This window comes from Thamnophis elegans, chromosome 1 (genome assembly GCF_009769535.1).
Source record: "Thamnophis elegans isolate rThaEle1 chromosome 1, rThaEle1.pri, whole genome shotgun sequence".
NCBI classification, from domain to species: domain Eukaryota; kingdom Metazoa; phylum Chordata; class Lepidosauria; order Squamata; family Colubridae; genus Thamnophis; species Thamnophis elegans.
In genome coordinates, this window is record NC_045541.1 from 27,675,400 (window position 1) to 27,695,209 (window position 19,810).

At 37.2% G+C, this 19,810-nt stretch overlaps 1 protein-coding gene across 3 annotated transcripts in view; it reads right to left on the reverse strand.

Annotated features, from left to right (window-relative positions):
* Nucleotides 1-1,461: 1,461 nt before the first annotated feature.
* Nucleotides 1,462-19,810, reverse strand: part of CERS6 (ceramide synthase 6) — a 96,506-nt gene continuing 78,157 nt past the window's right edge. Inside the window, exons 7-11 of one of the 3 annotated variants that reach the window (XM_032231537.1) lie at nucleotides 17,702-17,830; nucleotides 12,336-12,442; nucleotides 6,134-6,290; nucleotides 4,914-4,937; nucleotides 1,462-1,662 (exon numbers count right to left, since the gene is read on the reverse strand). In XM_032231537.1, coding sequence (XP_032087428.1) covers nucleotides 1,513-1,662; nucleotides 4,914-4,937; nucleotides 6,134-6,290; nucleotides 12,336-12,442; nucleotides 17,702-17,830 — 567 coding nt within the window. In that variant the 3' untranslated portion in view covers nucleotides 1,462-1,512. Of the gene's footprint in view, nucleotides 1,663-4,900; nucleotides 4,938-6,133; nucleotides 6,291-12,335; nucleotides 12,443-17,701; nucleotides 17,831-19,810 lie in introns of all 3 variants that reach the window. The other 2 variants (XM_032231529.1, XM_032231522.1) reach the window with 2 other exon arrangements.

The window sequence follows — 19,810 nt, forward strand, 5'->3', positions numbered from 1 at the left end:
TTTGATTGACAAACTACTGTAAGTCCTGGTGGAGCTGAAACTAGGTATCTACAAACTTTGTGTGGAAGCCCTATTTGTGAGTGCATTTCTACTTAGAAAAGAAACCCCTCTCCCCATTTCCCTGACTATCAAGGTCTCTAACCCTAAGGTATTTTTTTCCTATAATACAGCTATGAAGATAATTGAGGGGGACTGCTCTCCCTTCTGCAACATAAAAAGCTCCAGAAGAGCCTGGTTTCACTCTCTTGCAAAGGTGAGTTTGTGTTAAAAAAAAAATCACAGGAATGCATGTGAGATACAATCCTCCTGACTTATCTACAGTGGTACTGCTTCTACCTGTGCCATGTATGGATAGTTTTCACTTCAGCTAAATAAATATATAAATAAAGGTAAAGCTGGGAAAGGAGCGACAGTCTCCCAGCCAACTCTGGGCTGACTGGAAGGACTAGCAACAAAAGAACTGATTGGTAATTGATTGAATCATCCCAGCTCAGGTTGTGGCTGATACGCAGGACGAGGCAATGGAATGGTTTCATCAGACTCCACACAGCATTTTTGAACATCTGGAAGGGCTACCAAAGGAAGGAAATGAATATTGTAAATAATAAGAAAGTAAAAGCAAGAAATAAATATTATAATTATTATAAGCTGGTGCTTATAATACCAGTTCGATTGCACATGCTTGAAAAATGGATCCAAACAGAAAATTTGAGGTAATCTGCAAGATAGGAACCTATGTTGAAGATAAGTTAGTTCATTTAGCTGGAAGCCAAAACAAATTTGCCACTAAGGGTTAAATCAATTAAAAATGTGTTCTTATAGCACGCATAGTGAACGAAAATGAATGGTCAAACTGACTCTGTTACATAAAACTATCAAGATAACATTTTGAAATGGAAGAGGAATTAACAATTGTGATTGTACCAGCAAGTTCTAAAGTCAGCATCTTTCATCAAAAAGAAACTTCCCTCTCATTTAAAAAAAAAATATCTAGAAAGAATCACAAACTTGTGTGATTTTGCAATAAGTGAAATCTTAGCAGGCAACTACAATATCAGAATACTGGCTAGAGAAACCAAGCACAACCCTCCCGCCCCCATCTTTAACCTGGCAATCTTTAATCCTAATGAAGTCCAAAAGAGAATCTTAATGAAGTTTTCTTTTTCATTTGGAAGTCATCTCAAAGTAAGATATAAAGTAAATAATACTCAAAAACTACTGAAGAAAATACTGCTCCCATCTGGTCAGAGAGATATATAGATAGATACAGCATGCCTACATACAGAAAATCATGTGGCGCTGTCATTTACAAACAGGAAATAAAGCAATGTGGTATTAGAAGCTTTAAATATTCCAAGTGTGTGTAGATATTTTTTCTGAGATTTAAACCCCCCTACACAGGAAAAAGAAGGAAAGAAGAACAGAGAGAGAGAAAAAAAAATCAACTCCTGCATTCACAACTTATTTGTTTTCTGTAGCAAACAGTTCACGTAGCAGTGTATACTCCAAGGATTAATATTCCTCTGCAGAATTGCTACCAGTGAGATACCCGTTTGTTCCGTTTGTCCCATTGATGGTAGCTGAGCTATGGGAGGTCTTTGACTGAAGAGTAGAAGTTTCCTCATCTGAACTGGACTCCACATCACTTCGGTCATCTTTTGCCTGCAAAAGGTGTAAGAAAAGGGGAAGTGGAGAGAAACCTTATTGGTATCAGTGGCATAAGAGAAAGGAGATCAGCTCTCTGTTCTGTTGTTTATTAAATCTGTTATATTGCCAACTATCAGGAGTTTATGGCAGTTACTCTGCCACCATTCAAAAGTTGGGAAACCAACCGGCTTCCAGTTGCATCTTAGCTATTTGCTTCTAAAGTGCTAAACCAGAGAAATTGAGGGAAAGTTGCATCAAACTAGTAGGTACTGGGTGAGGACCAGGTTCTGGGATTTGTGGTAGAAAGGACACTTAATTGAGAAGAGTTTAATCCTTTCCCCTATTCCTGCTACTTTACCTTCTGCATCTGATCAGTTCAGGCTTTTCTCTCTCCCAGCTCATCTTATATCTGGTACTATAGCTTGGCTGGGAGGAAAAAGAGCAGTTTATAGAGTTCAAGGAGAAGTTAGAGAGCAGACTGATTCATTTGTTAGACTTGAGAATTAGGTTAGACTCGACCACCGGGTTTTGCAGTATTGCATATACGCCCAGTGGGACAGACAAAAACAAACAAGCAAGCAAACAAACAAACAAAAGTGGCTGGATACCTCTAGTTTCATCCTTTCTCACTTATGCTGTCTCCTAACCTCACCTTTTTAACTTCTGTAGTACAGTCCGTCCTTCCTCCCTCCCTCCCTCCTTCCCTCCCACAATGTCTCCCAGAATCTCTTCACGATATACTTGTCTCAACTTCTGTTGCATCTAAAGCAAGCTTTACCATTACTTTATTCCTGATATCACTCTGAATGTCCCTTGTCAATAAAGCTAATGTAGTCTGACACCCGCTTTGAGGAAGGCATGGCAGATAATCAGTAAATCTGATCCATGGATCGACAGCTTAAGCTTTCAATTTTTCTCCCTCTCCATATAAAGAGAGGAAGAGCAATAAAGGCATGTTATCACTTCTTGTACAACTACACTAGTTTACAGTATTGAAAGCTTATACCAGATATTCGTCTTGCAGTTGTTATTGCTTATGCCACTAGATTTGCCAAAATAGCTGTCAGCTGATAATTTTGATTACACTTTCTTTGTCTAGAGTTTCCATAGGTAAATACATTTTTGGGGGACAAACCAAGCATTTAATTGGTAATATCCCTAGTAAAGATATCAACAGTAAAAGAACAGTTTGGGTGTTGCAGAAAAGTTGGCCTCAATAAACAACAAACAACATAGGAAGCTTCTATGAGCATCACCAGTCATGGCTTCAAACTGGATTATGAAAACTAAAAAAAAACCAAACAAACAAACCACTTGCTATCGTAGTAAAGGGGGAAAAAAACACCAGGATTTGGGATTCCAGAAAGCATGCAATCGTGCTTTTGACTGATCAGAAGAGAGATCAGAACTGGAAGCCATGTCTGCAGTGGCAGTCAAGATAAGCAGGAGAGGGTATGTGCCAAGAAGCAGCAGCAAAGAAAGTATTGCAGTTGAGAAGGGCATGAACACCAAGCCATTGATGTAAAATGGGCAATTTGTAATCCAACCATGTGGCTCTCAAATTCTTATTTTTAGGGTAGTTCTCAGAGCTACCTCTAATCTTGACCTTGAATGATGCACTCTCCCCAAATTAGTAGTTGCCTGCCATATTGAGGTAGGAAATATGAAGACCGCATTTTAAGAGCTTATATAATCTTAACTTAGTTAGTCAGAGAAAACACACTGTAGAAAAATGGGGAGAAATCTGTAAAATTCCAGCCCCAACTGTATTCTTAATACCGTTCTGTTTACTCTGCCTCTCAGCTCTTCCCCAAGCCCCACTACCAAAAGGCTCCCTACTCATGCATCAATGAGAGCTCAATATACTATGAAGTAATGCACTATATAATAAAATCCCTGATCATGAATTGCATTTGGCATAACAGCAGGCAGTAAATTTTGAGCAGCAGAAAAAAACAAACTGCTAAACAGAAAAAGGAGCCTCAGAAAAAGGCCAAGCAGTATCAAAAGTGACAAAGAGATGGAGGGTTGAGTGAAGCTGCAAAGGTGTGAATTTGATGCATATAATGAATTTTAGTACTGCATAAGAAAGGAACACTAGCATCTAAAGCAGTGTTGGCGAATCTTTTTGGCACCAAGTGCTGAAATGGGAGCATGCGCAGGTGAGCGCTGGAAACCGGAAAAGCAGCTCCATGGCACGGATGTGCAAGAGTGCTGGAAACGGGAAGAGCAGTTCTGGAATCGGAAAAGCTGATCTTCCGGTTTCTGGCTTGTGCATATGCGCAGGTCACCTGGTCTTCTGGCACGCATGTGTGCACAAAGATAAGCTGGCTGGCACACATGTGCGCACCGGAAACTGGAAACTCAGCTTCCCAGCAGGCATATGTGCACCAGGGAGCTGCTTTTCTGGTTTCCAACTTTCCCGCACTCACAAAGCTACGTGCCAAACCCCAGAAGAGTAACAGGCAAAGGCTGGCATGCCCAGAGAGATAGCTCTGCATGCCACTTCTGGCACATGTGCCATAGGTTCTCCATCACGGATCTAAAGCCTCTGAAGTCTTGCTGGATGTGCATAGGGCACCTTTTATTACATGGCCAAATAGTAGATTATTTAGGTTATGTATATTGAATTCAAATGTAGGAGGTAAGCCACTGACAAAGCAGCAATAAAATTCCCTGCCGGTTACTGTTCTTATGCTCACCAGACCAAAGGAAATAAATAGCCCTATCTAGTAACATTCCATAAAATGTTCACATGGGTTTGTGGGCCATTGCAAATACTTTTAATGGTCCCTCCGGTAAGTTAATGGCAGGATAGAAATAATAAGCTCAGCTGGAGCCAACTCCAGAAAAAAATCCCTCTTTTTCATCTTTAAATGCTTCCATCCTGAAAAGGTCCTTAGAACAGGAGGTCAAGAGAAGAAGAGTCAAATAGCTTTACATTTTTTCTGTCTAGGAATATGCTAAATAATGGTTGGCTTTAGCATGATGTCAGGCTCGTTCAACAAGCCAGTTGGTCCATTCATGTCGCATCCAATGGATCAACGCTCAGTTGATTTGGAAAAAAAGAAGAAGCAGACCCTGCCCTTGTGGAAAAACACTAAGGAAGAAAACAAAAACAATTTGCTGGCTGTAGAGCTGCAAAGAGCATGCAAAGTGAATAGTCAGCTGAACAATTAAAGGACACAGAAAAGAAAGGAGAGAAGAGGCAAGCCCATAGAAAGAGAGAGATACTGTACTGTGTTCTTCCTACCAGAGAAACTTACATGCAAAGGATTCCACTTCCCAGCCTTCAGAGACAGCAGAAACGAAATTATGAAGAAGGTTTAGAAAGCACGTGCAGTTTTCCCATGAAACAAGAGGCTGCCTACCACAACATCCATGAAATACCTTCCAGCATGCGGCTCAGTCTGGAAGGCACAGAAACCGTACAGAACTCCAGCCATCAGTCTAAAGATGAGATGTCTGGGTAGATTTCTGGTTTCAGATTCTGCAACTAGATTCTCAGGACTATTTTGCATACTGCCTTTTTAATGTTATTGATTTATTTGGTTTTATGTATTAAGTTTTCCACACGTATTTCTTTTTTTAAAAAAAATAGAAAAAGACAACACATGAAAATCAATGCATGTTTGTAACTGCACAAGTGCTTTCAGAAAGAATTGAAAATACCCCAGACAAGTGTACACATGCACAGGTAGAGAGATTTCTTCTAATCCTAAGAAACAGACCTGGTGATGAACTAAGCACAAAATTAAAACAACAACCCCTCAAACCAGAATAATATATTCAATCTAATACTCAAATAATAAATACATATTCAGATGGTCAAAAATAAATATTTCAGACTCACGGTGGCTAAACCACATGCAAATGTTTGCTTAGCCAGGGTTCATTGAATAAACCACAGTTGGCTGAGTTAGCACAACAGTTTAAACTACTTCCAGAAAACAAGGCTGAAGAGAAGCGCAATAGGCTGTTTCACCTTCTACTGCAATTGGGCAGTTTGAAGGAGCAGTTCAAAACAATCTTTCGCCTGGAAACTAGAATTTAGTTCAGGAAACAGGTAGATAAATAGGGGGGGGGGGAAATACAGAAAAAAGATACAAGAATACATGGCTCATTTGAGTTTCCTTGCGTATAGAGCTCAAAGCTCAGCCTTTGAACATTTCAGAGAGTGGGATACCCACCTACAGATTCTATTCTGAGGTAAAACAGTCCTGGGTAATTATTTAGAGAACCACAGTTTACTAGCTGTGTTAGTTGAATTCATATAATGTACCAAGATACAAATATAACAAGAACTGAGCTTATGTTTATCGGAAGAATATGTTTATTTTGAGTCTCTTTAGCAGCATATTTAAAGTCAGAAATCCTAACAGACTTCCACTGCCGAAAAAGTCAATAAAGCATGCAAGAATATTCACAGGAAAACTAGATGATTAAAAGACACCAGGAAAAAAAAACCCATCGCCATTGATCTTACCTTGCCTTTCAAAATAGCTTTATAGGCTGCCTTTATTATTAAATAGGACCAAAAGCAGTGGAGAATTTGAAGTATCAAAAGTAAAATGACAAAGATTGATAAGCCGGGAAAACCACCAACAATTTCAGGCAGTTCGAAGAATACGGTATTCAGTATCCTGAAAGAAATGGGGAAGAGTGAGATGCACAGTCATGAGAAATAGATCATTTACCATCTATCACAGACATAATTAGCAGTCAAGCAGGTAGCAAGGGAGATTTCACACAGCTTCTATGAACTTGGAGATGAAACCGTCAAAGGTTAGTTTTATATTCATGCAGAATTTACACATTTGATTCACAGAATTTATTCCTATTCGTTTAATCCCCACTCCCCTTTCCCTTCTTTTTTTAAAAAAATCTTTCTTACAATTATATCCTGCTTTTGCTCCACCTATTTCAAGAACCCGCTATAGAATCACACCCATTTCTGTTGAATTTGCTAGCCTACAACTACTTCCATGTGAGCTGCTTGATTGACTTCTGTTAAAATGCTGGTTGGCAATCTATATTTATACCACATCTATTTCACAACAATATCTTTAAGCAAGAAACAAAAGATTTAAAAGCAAAACATAATGTGTAGCAATAAGATAATTTGTTGAAATAAACTACCAAAGACTAAAATATATGCCTGAAGTTTAAAACCATGCCACATTCACAATCAATTATTTTTTTTTAAAAAAAGAAACAATACAGGCTGTAGCATGAGTCTGCACGAGCCAAGGTGGCGCAGTGGTTAAATGCAGCACTGCAGGCTACTGCTAGATCAGCAGTTCAGCGGTTCAAATCCCACCGGCTCAGGGTTGACTCAGCCTTCCATCCTTCTGAGGTGGGTAAAATGGGGAACCAGATTGTTGGGGGCAATATGCTGACTCTCTGTAAACCGCTTAGAGAGGGCTGAAAGCCCTATGAAGCGGTATATAAGTCTACTGCTATTGCTATGAGTCCAAAAGTTCAGATGAGTAAACCTCTGGTCCCAGTGACCGGCCCAGATCAGACCTTGCAACATTATCCAGGGACATGTATATTTGCCTTCATTTGTGGGGAAAAAAAAAACTACCAACCAAATCAAAAGTATGGCTCATTTAGCACTCTAGCCTAAGTGCCAGAGGGAACAATGAGGTCTCTAATGTCTTCTATGAACGGTCAAAAGAGTCGAAACTATCGTCTTGGGAGGATGGTGTTCCACAGGATAGGTGTTATGACAGAGAAATCATGACATTTATTAGAAGGAACACAGAGCATGCCCACTCTTTTGGTTCTAGTGGGGGCAAGCACAAGCAACTGCCTACAAGTGATCCAAGTAATTTCCTGCCAAATGTTGTCCTATTTTGCTTTAGGAACTTATTTTATTTTGCAACAATTCTTCACTGAGACTGCTCTTTTTTATCTTTACTTCTCCAAGATTTTTTGTTTGCATGTAGAAGGGCATGCATTATCTTGAGGGTGGATATTTTTAAAGGTATGGCTGAGTTTTAGATTTCTTTTTAAGAAATACATCAAACAAAAAAATAAATGTGGCATGAAAGACTAAGTCATATTTATTTCATTGAACTTGCAGGATCATTCATTGTGTATTAATTTTTTTTCCCTCCAAGGAAATGTGGTAATGGACCAAATATAACCACCAGATGGCATCTTCAGCAAGTTAGCTTCAGTAGTCCATATTATGGTTTTTATTTTAGGGGAAAAGTCTGCGACACCAAGAAATGTGAAGTGTTAATTTGCTTGTATTTGTAATTCAATATTTGTGAGGAAACAAAGTCTGGGGTTGCGTTGAAAAGTGAGATTGAACTTTATACAGGATGTGACTGAAGATTCCAAAGGTGGGAGACAAAAATGGGAGACCCATCAGTAGAGTCCAGAGAAAAAGAGGGAGGAGGATGAATGAATTTCATTCATGAATTGCAATGAAACTAGAAGCAAGGAGAGAGATACTCTTACATAATGATCTTGAACGTTTTGGACTTAAAACGAGGAGCTGCTATTTTCTAAGAAAGAGAAAGGAATATTTTCAAAAGGATGGTTAAATGAAATCTGATAAAATGAGTCAGATTTTTCCCATGGTGATATCTTTCACCATGGTTCTCAATTCCAACTTGCTTTAATTCTAATTAACATGGCTGGAAATGGAAGACTCAGAAGTTCAAAGAGAGACAGTTGAATAAGGCAGTGGCCTAAAGCAGAGGTCTTCAACCTTGGCAACTTTAAGACTTACGGACTTCAACTCTCAGAGTTCCTCATCCAGCTTTGCTGAGGAATTCTGGGAATTGTAGTCCATAAGTCTTAAAGTTGCCAAGGTTGGAGACCCCTGGCCTAAAGTACACAATAATGAGAAAAGGTAATGCAGACAGAAGTTGAAAGGAAGCAAGCGGAATTGCTAGGATCTACGATTGCTAATTGTTATGAATTAAAGATCATAGCTTTTCCTCAATGCACTACTTTCCATCAACTTAATTAAAAGCAAAATGTATCATCCACAGTCTTAAAAGACTTATGTTTTCAATGGTCTATGCAAACTTTTCAAATTTATCAATAAATGCCCATAAATGTATGAGGAATAATGGCATAACTGATACTCTATGTGAGAATGGGGACGATATATGATATATAATATAGATAGATGTTCCACTGGGTGAAATTGTGAATGATGGAAATAATATCATGGGGGGGAAAAAATCAAACATATTGACCTGGCTCACAAGTGGTATTTTGCTTAACTACTGTTCACTGAACAGATCATAATTAGCATTTCATACAATATCCTAAGGCCAAATCAAGGAATCCACCTTCTGGCTTGCCTATGACACGTGATTGCACTCACTGTGATGGAAGAAATTTCTAGGTTCTAATGTTCTAATGTTTCTAAGAGAAACTGAGTACACTTTCATTCATATGAAAGAAAATATCTGACTTTCTTATAGCTACAGAATAATATAGATTCACTGTTCAAAATTGTTTCAATTCTTAGCTCTCCGCAGAAATGTCAGAGGAAATGCAATTATATGAGTTTGAATCATATACTGTATGTACTTTCTTTAATTTAGATTTAATATTCTATTTTTAACAACTAGTATTAAAATCTTTGATAAATCCTACTGGAAAAGATTTCCTTTCAAATGCATTTTTTTGCTTTCCATTTTTAAAATATAATGACTAAACACTTTTAATTACCCTTCATTCTATATGAAACACAGAGCACTATGTAACTATAAAAATACAGTGTAATAAATAATATAAATGCTGATACTAAAAAAGAGGTGAAACAATAAGATAGAAAATATCTAGCTGCACTCTCTTAATGGAAAGTTGTTATAGTTCACAGATAAGTTGGTTTTCATCATAATTTTGTCCCTTAGGATTAGTTAATTAAAAGAATATTTGAAAATGTGTCCAATTACTTCATGATACTTAATTAAATGCAATCCACAGAAGATTTAACAGCATGTACCTTTTTTTTCTGTCCATATAACTCAGACAAGAATGGGTAATATATTTATATTACAAAAAATACATTTTGTCTTTCCCAATTAAGTAGCTGCTTATTTAAAATTAACATTTATATGACAAAACGTACAGGAATCACCAAATCTTAATTTGTTAATTGCCCTATTAATTAAAATGGTTTTTGAACAACATTCTTCACAAATCTTTAGCACTGGTTGGAATTTATATGAATTGTAATTAAAAATCTAGAGATCAGGCCAGTTACCAGATTTAAGGAAACATTGTTCTGAGCGTAGCCAATTACAAAATGCTAATTTCCCAGAGGAAAAAGGTGAGATTAAAAGCAAACGTAACAGAACAGAAAATTAGCAATCCGAATGCTGTTTTTTTGGTTTGTACACATATACATTTTTTTTAAACCGAGTTGCTGAATATAAAAGACCTTGTTCCAAATCTCAATTACTTTATAGAAAGAGATTCTAGCCTCAAAATACACACCACAACTTCCAAAATCTAAGCAAACTGCAAAGGAAGTGTGAGGTTTGATAAAAAAAAATTGTAATCCAATCTATAGCAGGGTGTCGGGTTGAAGGAGATGATACACTTTAAATATTATTCAAGTGCATATCTTAGATCAATTCTGCCGCAAACATTTGAATGTAGCTGAAGACCCATCCTCTACAGCAATTTTTTCCCCCTGCTGAGTAATCCAGTCCTGGTGACTTCTGCCATTTTCAAAATGTAATTGCACAGAGAGGAAAGCAGCAAGGAAAAATAGAAATCTGCTACTGTGCTTCCATTGAATCTCAACAGATGGATTAGGGAAGAGAATGAAAAATCCAGGCATCACCCAGTCAATCAAACTTTTATTACGGTCAAAGGCAGCATAAGGAGGGTAGGTACAGTCAATTAGAAAACATTTAAAATATTAATCATTATATAAAGCTAAAAGATATAAAATAAGCAGTTGGATATCTAAAAGGAGGAGTAGGAGCATTAGATGGCTGCAGGGAAGCATAAACTTTAGTATGGGGCAGATAAATCTATCAAATTACAGAGCACTCTAGCATGATGAACTAGATGCTCATTTAGTCTCGTTTTTGGCACAGGTGCATCATCTGATGGATTTTAAGCATCACTGCACAGAACCTGGCAACATTGTATGTTGTAGCAGGGTCAGTATTTGAAAGCAGAAGGGAAGTATAGAATTACAACAATGATGAATGTTTCTGTAATATAGGCGCTGGAGAAGCACATGCTCTGTTGTTTCATGTGTCCAGAATCATGGGGCATTGTCTCTCTTTGGGTAGGGAGTCTCCCTGAATTGCCTTCAAGGACAACTTGGGGGGGAGAGCATGAAATCAGAGTATAGGGCACACAGAGTTTTAACTTTTCTTAAAAAGAAATGAGAGTTTATCAAGCTGTTGGAATTACTTTTAGATATGGTAAAGCTGTAGGGATGTTTAGAGGATCTTTTAAGGTTAGGCTTCAGGTGCATGCCTTTCCACAATTTCTGGTGTCAGAGAATACAAACCCCATCCAATTTCTGTAACCTGCCACCAAAAGAAGTGGGCAGGGCAGAGGTGGTATTCAGCAGGTTCTGACCAGTTCTGGAGAACTGGTAGCAGAAATTTACAGTAGTTCAGAGAACGGTAAATACCACCTCTGACTGGCTTCACCCCCATTTATTCTCTGCCTCCCAAGTCCCAGCTGATTGGGAGGGAACAGGGATTTTACAGTAGCCTTCCTCTGGAGTGGTGAGGGAATGGGATTTTGCAGTATCCTTTCCCTGGAGTGGAGAGAGAATGGAGATTTTATAGTATCCTTCCCCTGGAGTGGGGAGGGAATGGGATTTTGCAATAACCTTCCCTTGGACTGGGGAGGGAATAGGGATTTTACAGTAGCCTTCCTCTGGAGTGGGGAGGGAATGGAGATTTTGCAGTAACCTTCCCCTGCCATGCCCACCAATCCACGCCCACCAAGCCATGCCCACAGAACTGATTTTTTTTTTTTAATCCCATCACTGGGACACAACATCAAACTCCAGCAAGTTACACCTAAATGGTCACCTAGCTGAGAGTCACATCTTTCCCATGTTATTGTTGCCATAGTCACAACATTATAAAGCAATCTGGAACACCATTCCCCTAGAGATTAGAATGGCCCCTACTCTAACACTCTTCTGGAAGGCACTGAAGACCTGGTTCTGCCAGTGGGCCTGGGGAACTCAGAATGGGATAGAGCCCATTAAATGGCTCATGTGATGAGTTGTCGCCTGAGGTGGGGGTTATTTTATTATATTATTTTATTAATTTATGATTCTCTTTTATTAGTTTTATTGTTTTTATCAGAGGTTTTATATTCTTATAAGCCGCCTTGTCTGAATAGGTGGCAATATAAATTTCCAAATCAATCAATCAATCAATCAATCAGTGTAATAAAAAAGCAGATGTTAATTGGACATCTACTATTTTGCTCTCTTCCTGTCCGGATTCACACTATTAAAAAAAAACTACAGTCCTGAAAACATTGCCGGCAACAGACCACCAACAGGTTTTTCCTACATAATCCTTGAACAGTCATCCATAAAACCTGCTGACCATGTCTGGCAGAAACTTTGGGAACTGCAGCCCAACAAAGCCACGGGTTCCCAGATTGAGAAAGGTTGTTTTAGCATATGCTATCGCATGAGGAAAAAAAGTACACTTACTTACCATAAAGGATATATTCCAAGTCTAGTAATAATGAAAATAATAGCAAACATAAGAAAGAGGAAATCGCAGAGTTTTTGAAACTTGCAGTAGTTTGCCATTTTGGCTGCCTGTAAAAAGAAAAGAAAATAGGTCACTTTCTCTTTAAAGAACTTGCACAGAAATTGTATCATATAAAATATTCAAGTATGCACTGTCAGTATTTGAATTTGTTACTGCCCTTACTACTTCTGCTCTGAAACTTGGTAGAATATTGAGAGGGCAAAAGTTGACGCTGCCCATTAACACTTCTCTTTTTTTTTATGTCTCTACTGCTATATGCCATCTTTATTTCTCAATTATAATAAATTATAATATTGTATTTTTGTTTTTTTGACACTCCAAACTTAAATAAGCTTATTCAACACATTCTGAATTTAACAAGATCTAATTCTTAGAAACAATTACTAGGATTCTTTTTTTCATACTTTTTTTTCATAATTTTTTCTTTTAGTCAAAAGAAGTTAACATATAAAACTCCCCAAAAGACAAAAAAAGATTTTTAAAAATCTCATTAATACCCCCCTAAAAATTGAGAATTTTTAAAAAGTGCATTAAAAAGAAAAAAAGCCAATACATATACACACGTTATCCCCCAAATTGAATGCTGATTAATATCTTGCTACAATATTGGTTCCCAACTCTTGTGACACAGGTACCCCCCCAAAATTTTAAACTAGTAAATCAATCTGCAAATTATTGACCTGTCTTCTACATACTATATTAATGACAAAATAGTTAATTGGAAAAAGAATAATAAAAATGTCAAGGTTAAGTTTTCAAAAGTCTCTGTTAACAAATTGTTATTGTAATCCACTCATAGAAAATTTTCCACTGCGTCTTATCTATCCCAAATCATCCAAAAAGTTAAAAGTAATTCATCCTGAATGAAATATTCATGTTTGTTTCTTAATGCCATCTCTTATCAATTGTTCTCTAATTAGATATAATAAATTCAGTCTCCACAGTGAGTCTATCTTCCCAACAAAGTCCAAATAGAAGTGGTTTCCAGTTAGGTGAAATAAATTCATTCTCCAATCTCACTCCTTTTCATAGGAAAAAAGAATTTGTCACTTCCCCGTTCAGTCAGGCTTCTAGTACTGTAAGGATACTCAGGCTTCAACTTCAAAGAGACACATGAGATCAAGCCAGTTAGTTAGTTCTCTGTGGGGATATCTCTTTGGTCTACAACTTTCAGATCAGAGCCCCTTTGTGAATTGAACTTATCCAAAACTACATGCCTCTGCATATTTGCCATGGCCATTATCATCTCATCAAATGTTTTTAGAAAGTTCAACTAAAAGCTGCATGCTACCCAACAGGCTTTTAAAAAAGATTTCAGCCACCATTATTTATCTATAATATGATACATTGTAACTCTGTGTAATTTGATCAGGAAGCCAATAACAGTGAAGCAGAAGGGAACAGGATAGATATTTTCTGGATATTTCAATCCAAGGCTAAAAGAAAAAAAAACATAAATCAAAGGGAAAGAAAAAGAAAAAAACAGTTATAGCAATAGCAATAGCAGTTAGACTTATATACCGCTTCATAGGGCTTTCAGCCCTCTCTAAGCGGTTTACAGAGTCAGCATATTGCCCCCAACAACAATCCGGGTCCTCATTTTACCCACCTCGGAAGGATGGAAGGCTGAGTCAACCCTGAGCCGGTGAGATTTGAACAGCCGAACTGCAGAACTGCAGTCAGCTGAAGTAGCCTGCAGTGCTGCATTTAACCACTGCGCCACCTCGGCTCTTGGCTGGGTTGAAATAAATCAGCATTCAACCGCTGATCAACTTTTAAGAACAAAATACAGAGTAAAACAATAAATTTAAAAGTGAAAGTTAAAATTCATGTGCTTAAGAAAACAAAACTGCTTTTTTTGGACTCTGTCCTCAAATTTCATCATTGTTTTGTAAAAATTCTCAACTCTTCCCTCCATTCTTTGTATTTTTTGTTCTATAATCTCAAATCTCTTATCAATTCTCTCTGTGCTTATTTGCAATGTTAATTCCTTTCCTTCTTCATGATATGCCATTTTTCCAGGTTGTAAGCACTGTCACTAAACCATCCAAGGCTTATTGTTAAATTTCAAACAAATTCACTATAATCTTTCAAATCCAGGCTTTCTCTTTACTCCAGTCCAGCTACTGATAATACTCCAAAAGAGCACCTGTATAAACAAATTGTGCTCTTCCCACTGTTCCTTTCAGTAAACCAAGTCAAGGACTTAGAGATAAAATATAAATCAAATGTTCATAGGAATTAGTGTTTCCAAGCCTCCAGCCTCTAGGTGGCAGTATTACTTCTTTTTCTCCTGCTTTTAGCCCTTTCTTTGTTCCGAGCTTCAGAGAAAAAAAATTTTTAAAGGTAAAATCCACCCGAACGTTACTAAAAAAAAGAGATTCTTGCTTCACAAATACAAAAAGTGAGGAAAAATAGAAGAAGGAAGAAAGAGACCAGTCCAATTTAAAAAGTAAGAGGCATTTGTAAGAATTCCATCCCAAAAAAGAAAACAAAGTTAAGGAAAAAAAGATAACACTCTAATTTTAATACAGGTTTAATCCGCTGCTTGCTCTCTTCTTCTTCAATTTTAATTTTGCTCTAAATCTTTTTGGGTGTTCTCTTCTCCAATAGTAAAATTTACCTCACCAATTTTGACACACACTCTCTCCTGCTCTGCTTCCATTTCAGGGGTCTGTCCCAACCTTGTGCAGCCTCAATGGCTGCTTCTCTTGTAGCTGGAGGAAAGAGCTTCTCCTGAATCAATCAGGGGCTTTGCAATGCCCCTGAGATCAGCAGGACATGCCCTTCTCTATCACAGTCTCTTCGGGATGGTTTAGGTCCAAAAGAACCGTCCAGCAACAGAGATATCAACAGCAATCCTGGAGCCCCAAGACTGCATGTCATGTTGCAGCGACGTCAGCCCCCCCTGACAACATCAGCCCCACCTGACGTCGCCAGAGTCCAAAAAACTGCAGAGAAATATGAACAAAGTGATAAGGAAATTGTTTATATTGACAGCAAATCGAGAGTGGAGGGAAATGCTATGTGTGAATTACTGAAAGGAGAGATCGACAAACTCGAACTCTATCCCAGACTTCAAAATATAGATGAAAAGGGGAGAAAATTTGGCAGAAACAATGAGAGCAATTTTGGCAGAAGCACCAGTGATAACCAAAGGCAAGATGATGGAAGAAACAGATGGAAGGTTTCAATTCTCTATAAGATATGGAATGAACAACAAGTTGCTAAGAGAACTCCACATAAGACTTATCAAGAAAACCCTTAGAATACAGATTCTAAAAATGGCAAGAGGATACTGGATGATGAAATAAAATGTTACAATAAAATCAAGTTAAATTTAGTTAAACTTTGAGTATTATGTATAAGATAAAGCAATAATTGTTATAGTCAAATAAATGATTAACAATGATAATAATGCATTTATATATACTAGATTGATAATATGAAATTTTATATAAAATTGCAAGTGGACTATGGAGATGAGGTTGAAAATCTTTTTATAAAATATAAACAATTTTATGTAGAATAGAATATAAAGATGTAATATCATTGGATGATTTTAGGACGATGTAATGAAATGCCATAATATAAATTTACTTAAAATTTAGTTATGCTTCACATAAAAAGAATGTAATAATAGCTATACTCAATGAATGTTTAATAATTATAATAATTGTATACATATATATTAGTTTGATGATATTAATAATGGAAAAAACATGGATTTGGAAATTATTAGACAATGTTACCAATACTAAAATAATAGAATGACTTAAAATAGGATATAAAAATACTTTATTATTGGATATATTTAAGATGATTTAATGAACTATTATAATATAAATGAATTTATATTTAGAATACCTTGTTTAAAATGAAGACACAATAGTGATAATCAAACAAATGAAGTACTATAATAATGTATACAAACATATTTGATTGATGACATGTGACTTTAGATAAAGTTTAAGCTGATGACTATGGAAAGGACGCACAAAAACCTTTTAACCAATTGACACACTGTACATAATTGAAGATGTTTTTGTTATATGTCTTGTTTGTTTATGTTTGTTTAAAAATAATATATATATATACATCTGCCTAGAGGCAATAAGAGCACAGGTTCGATTCCAAGCATGGATATATATGTATGTATGTATGTATGTATGTATGTATGTATGTATGTATGTATGTATGTGTGTGTGTGTGTGTATATATATATATATATATATATATATATATATATATATATATATATATATATATATATATGAAGATGGATTTGCCTAGCCATCCAAAAGTCATCTGTTTTGCTTTTTCTTTTGTACTAATTCAATCACACCCGTTATTTGATCTCTTTTATATTTCAAATACTGAATACTTGGGCTTACATGAAGTTTTGACAAAGTCATTATAGTTGATGACAAGTATTTTAGTTCTCCATAAAGTCCCTATTTTCTTGCAATGAGTGGAAGCTGGGACTAGGAGGAGTTTGAGCTGAGAGAGGTAGCTAGAACTTCCTCCTGACCAGTAAAATGTTGGCTGCAGGTTCTGAGAATATCAAAGATTGCAGAAGCAAATCTTGGGAGAACGGATAAAGAGATGCTGCCTAGGGAACAATCAAACAAGCGATAGCATAGCTTGCAGTTGCATAGTGGGTGGAGCAAAAGGCTCAAGAGGGAGTCTCCCTGAGTTATTGGGCTGTATAGTTGACAGTGGGAGAACTGTAACTTCAAATTTACAAGGTTCTGTAAATGTAGCTTTACAATAAAATAGAATTAGTTTATTTGGTCATTTCCTGTCTGGTTTAGCTGCTAAGAATGATAATAGGCTCCATATCCTCTCCTAAACACCTGGGAGAATAAGAACCAACAGGGTAAAATTAGTCAGAAACATACCAGCAAAGATATCAGGAATGTTTTAATTTTTTTCAGCGCTGCTACATTTCGTTGTGAAGTTTTAAATTTGGTCACATTTTGCTTCTGTGGTTGCTTGCCCGCGTTAAAGCTTGCTCATATAATTACCTAGCAGTGTGTTTTAAATGAATTTCGATAATGACACAAATTATTCAGGATGATAAAAATAAACAACAAAAAAGGATTCAGAACAAGGTGCAGAAAGTCAATCTCACTGTGTTTATGAGCGGCACTGCCAAAGATAAATACCAAGGTGTTTATGGTCTTACAGAAACAGTCCTTTAAAACAAATGTCAATACATTGTGAGCTTTCCCAGGGTACATTGCCTGTTCCAGGTAGAGACCATTTTGGACAGCAAAGAATTATTGCAAATAACTCTCTCTTACCTCCAGCACGACATCAACAACATCATGAAGACACAAAGCCAGGGTTCCAACTCGTGTGAAATTGACTACGTAAGAGATAATTAGTAACATGACTGCCACAATATGATGTGTAAACATGATGCTAAAATCCTGAAAGATAAAGAGAGAGAAAATAAAGTACCGTCACATAAACTAGTTCTAGTTTTCCATGTGTCTTTATTCTCTACCTTTATATTTTTGAAGAGTGAGGAAGTCAAATTTTTCTTTGTGTCAACCCATTCTCAACCTATCCCTGCCACCCCACATTGCCTCCAGCTGATCTTTGTGGCTGATGCCAACTGAAGAAGCCATGCTCAGCTGAGGCAGCTGCTGCCCTTGATGAGAATTTGGGGAGGCTGCATGAGGGCCTCACGAAGGCCAGCAGCTATCTCAGCTAGATGCACCTCATCAGCAGTGAAAGGAAAAGAAGTGCAAAGGTCAGCTGGGGCTAACAGGGGTAGACAGCAGAGAGCAGGATGGCCAAAAGGGCAGAGATGTGGGGGGAGATTGGTGGGTGGAAGGAAGACACAAATTGTGTGTGTTTTATATATGTATATAGGAACTTGGCAGAGTTGTTAAAACTCCTCTCTTCCAGGTATTCCAGACAGTGGTGGGATTCAATTTTTTTTACTACTGGTTCTGTGGGTGCGGCTTGGTGGGCGTGACAGGGCAAGGATACTGTGAAATCTCTATTCCCTCCCCAATCCAGGAGCAGATTACTGAAAAATCCCCATTCCCTCACGATCAGCTGGGACTCCGAAGGCAGAGAATAGATGGGGGCGGGGCCAGTCAGAGGTGGCATTTACCAGTTCTATGAACTACTCAAAATCTCCTATCTGCTAGAGCCAAAATATCTATGCATGCTCATAAATACTTTTCACTTTCTTCAGGGATTGTGGACTTCAGATGGGTGTTCACCTCTCTCCAAAAGCAAATTAAAATTAAAAGCATCTGCTCTTTTCTCTCTTCACTCTTAACTTAGTGCAGATTGAGCAATTTGCACCATCTCAAAGGCTGCAGCAGGATGTATAGGCATGCTTTAAGGAGTTATAAATGGTGAGTTGAGTGGCTCAAGGATTAAAAGCATTCATTTTGCCCTTTAAACTCCCCAAATTCTAAAATCTACAAAGAAAGTCAACATTTTTGGCTCCTTGTTCTGGGAGATGGCTTCATGGAATGGTGGATGACCAGTCTGGATTTTTTTTATTTTTAAAATTAATACCTAGGAATATCAATGGGCTTGATAAAGTGCCTTGCTTTTCATATATGATTTTAGTGTTCTGGGAAAGACAGTGTGGGTTGGACTCAAGTTCAAGTATACTCTTAGCTCAAGGGAGGAATCTGAATATAAATCTAACAAATAAAATAAATAAGCATATGGGGACATTCCGAGACTGCCCCCTGGTGTGTTTGATATAAAAATACACTTTATCCTCTTTCAGATACATGGGATATGGGAAGAAAGAGACACATATTCTTTTTATGGCATTATTGCTGCCATAATAGTTTAAGTTTCTACTATACCACATTAGCAGGATTAGCACTGCCAAAACTGTTTCTCTCTAAAGATGACTGAGTCATTCTAATTATTGTTGGTTTTAATCAGGTCCCAAGAGACAGACAGTGTTCTAGGATATTTTGATAATTTTTCAGAAATCTGGAAAAGAAAATTACACACATGCACACCTCTATGGTACAGGGTAATTAGCAGCTACTGCAGTTCCAAAACTGGCATTAGCTATTCCAATACTTCATAAATACCTGTGCAAAGGAACAAATCTACTGTAGATTGCTCTTGGCTAGATTATGATTTGAATGTCAGTATTTCATCTGCTTTTGCAGGAAATTTATTTATTTTATTTTTATTTATTTATTTAATTTGTCAATTGTTTACAAGATAATAGTTGTAAGAATAAACGTGAGTATGAATGAAATGGGTATGAATAAATGGGGACAGTAGGACAGGAATGATAGGCACAATGATGCGCTTATGCACATCCCCTTTACAGACCTCTTAGGAATGGGGTGAGATCAATACTTGATTGCTCTATAGACGAATCTAAATTTCTTCCTCTCAACTTAATATTTTAG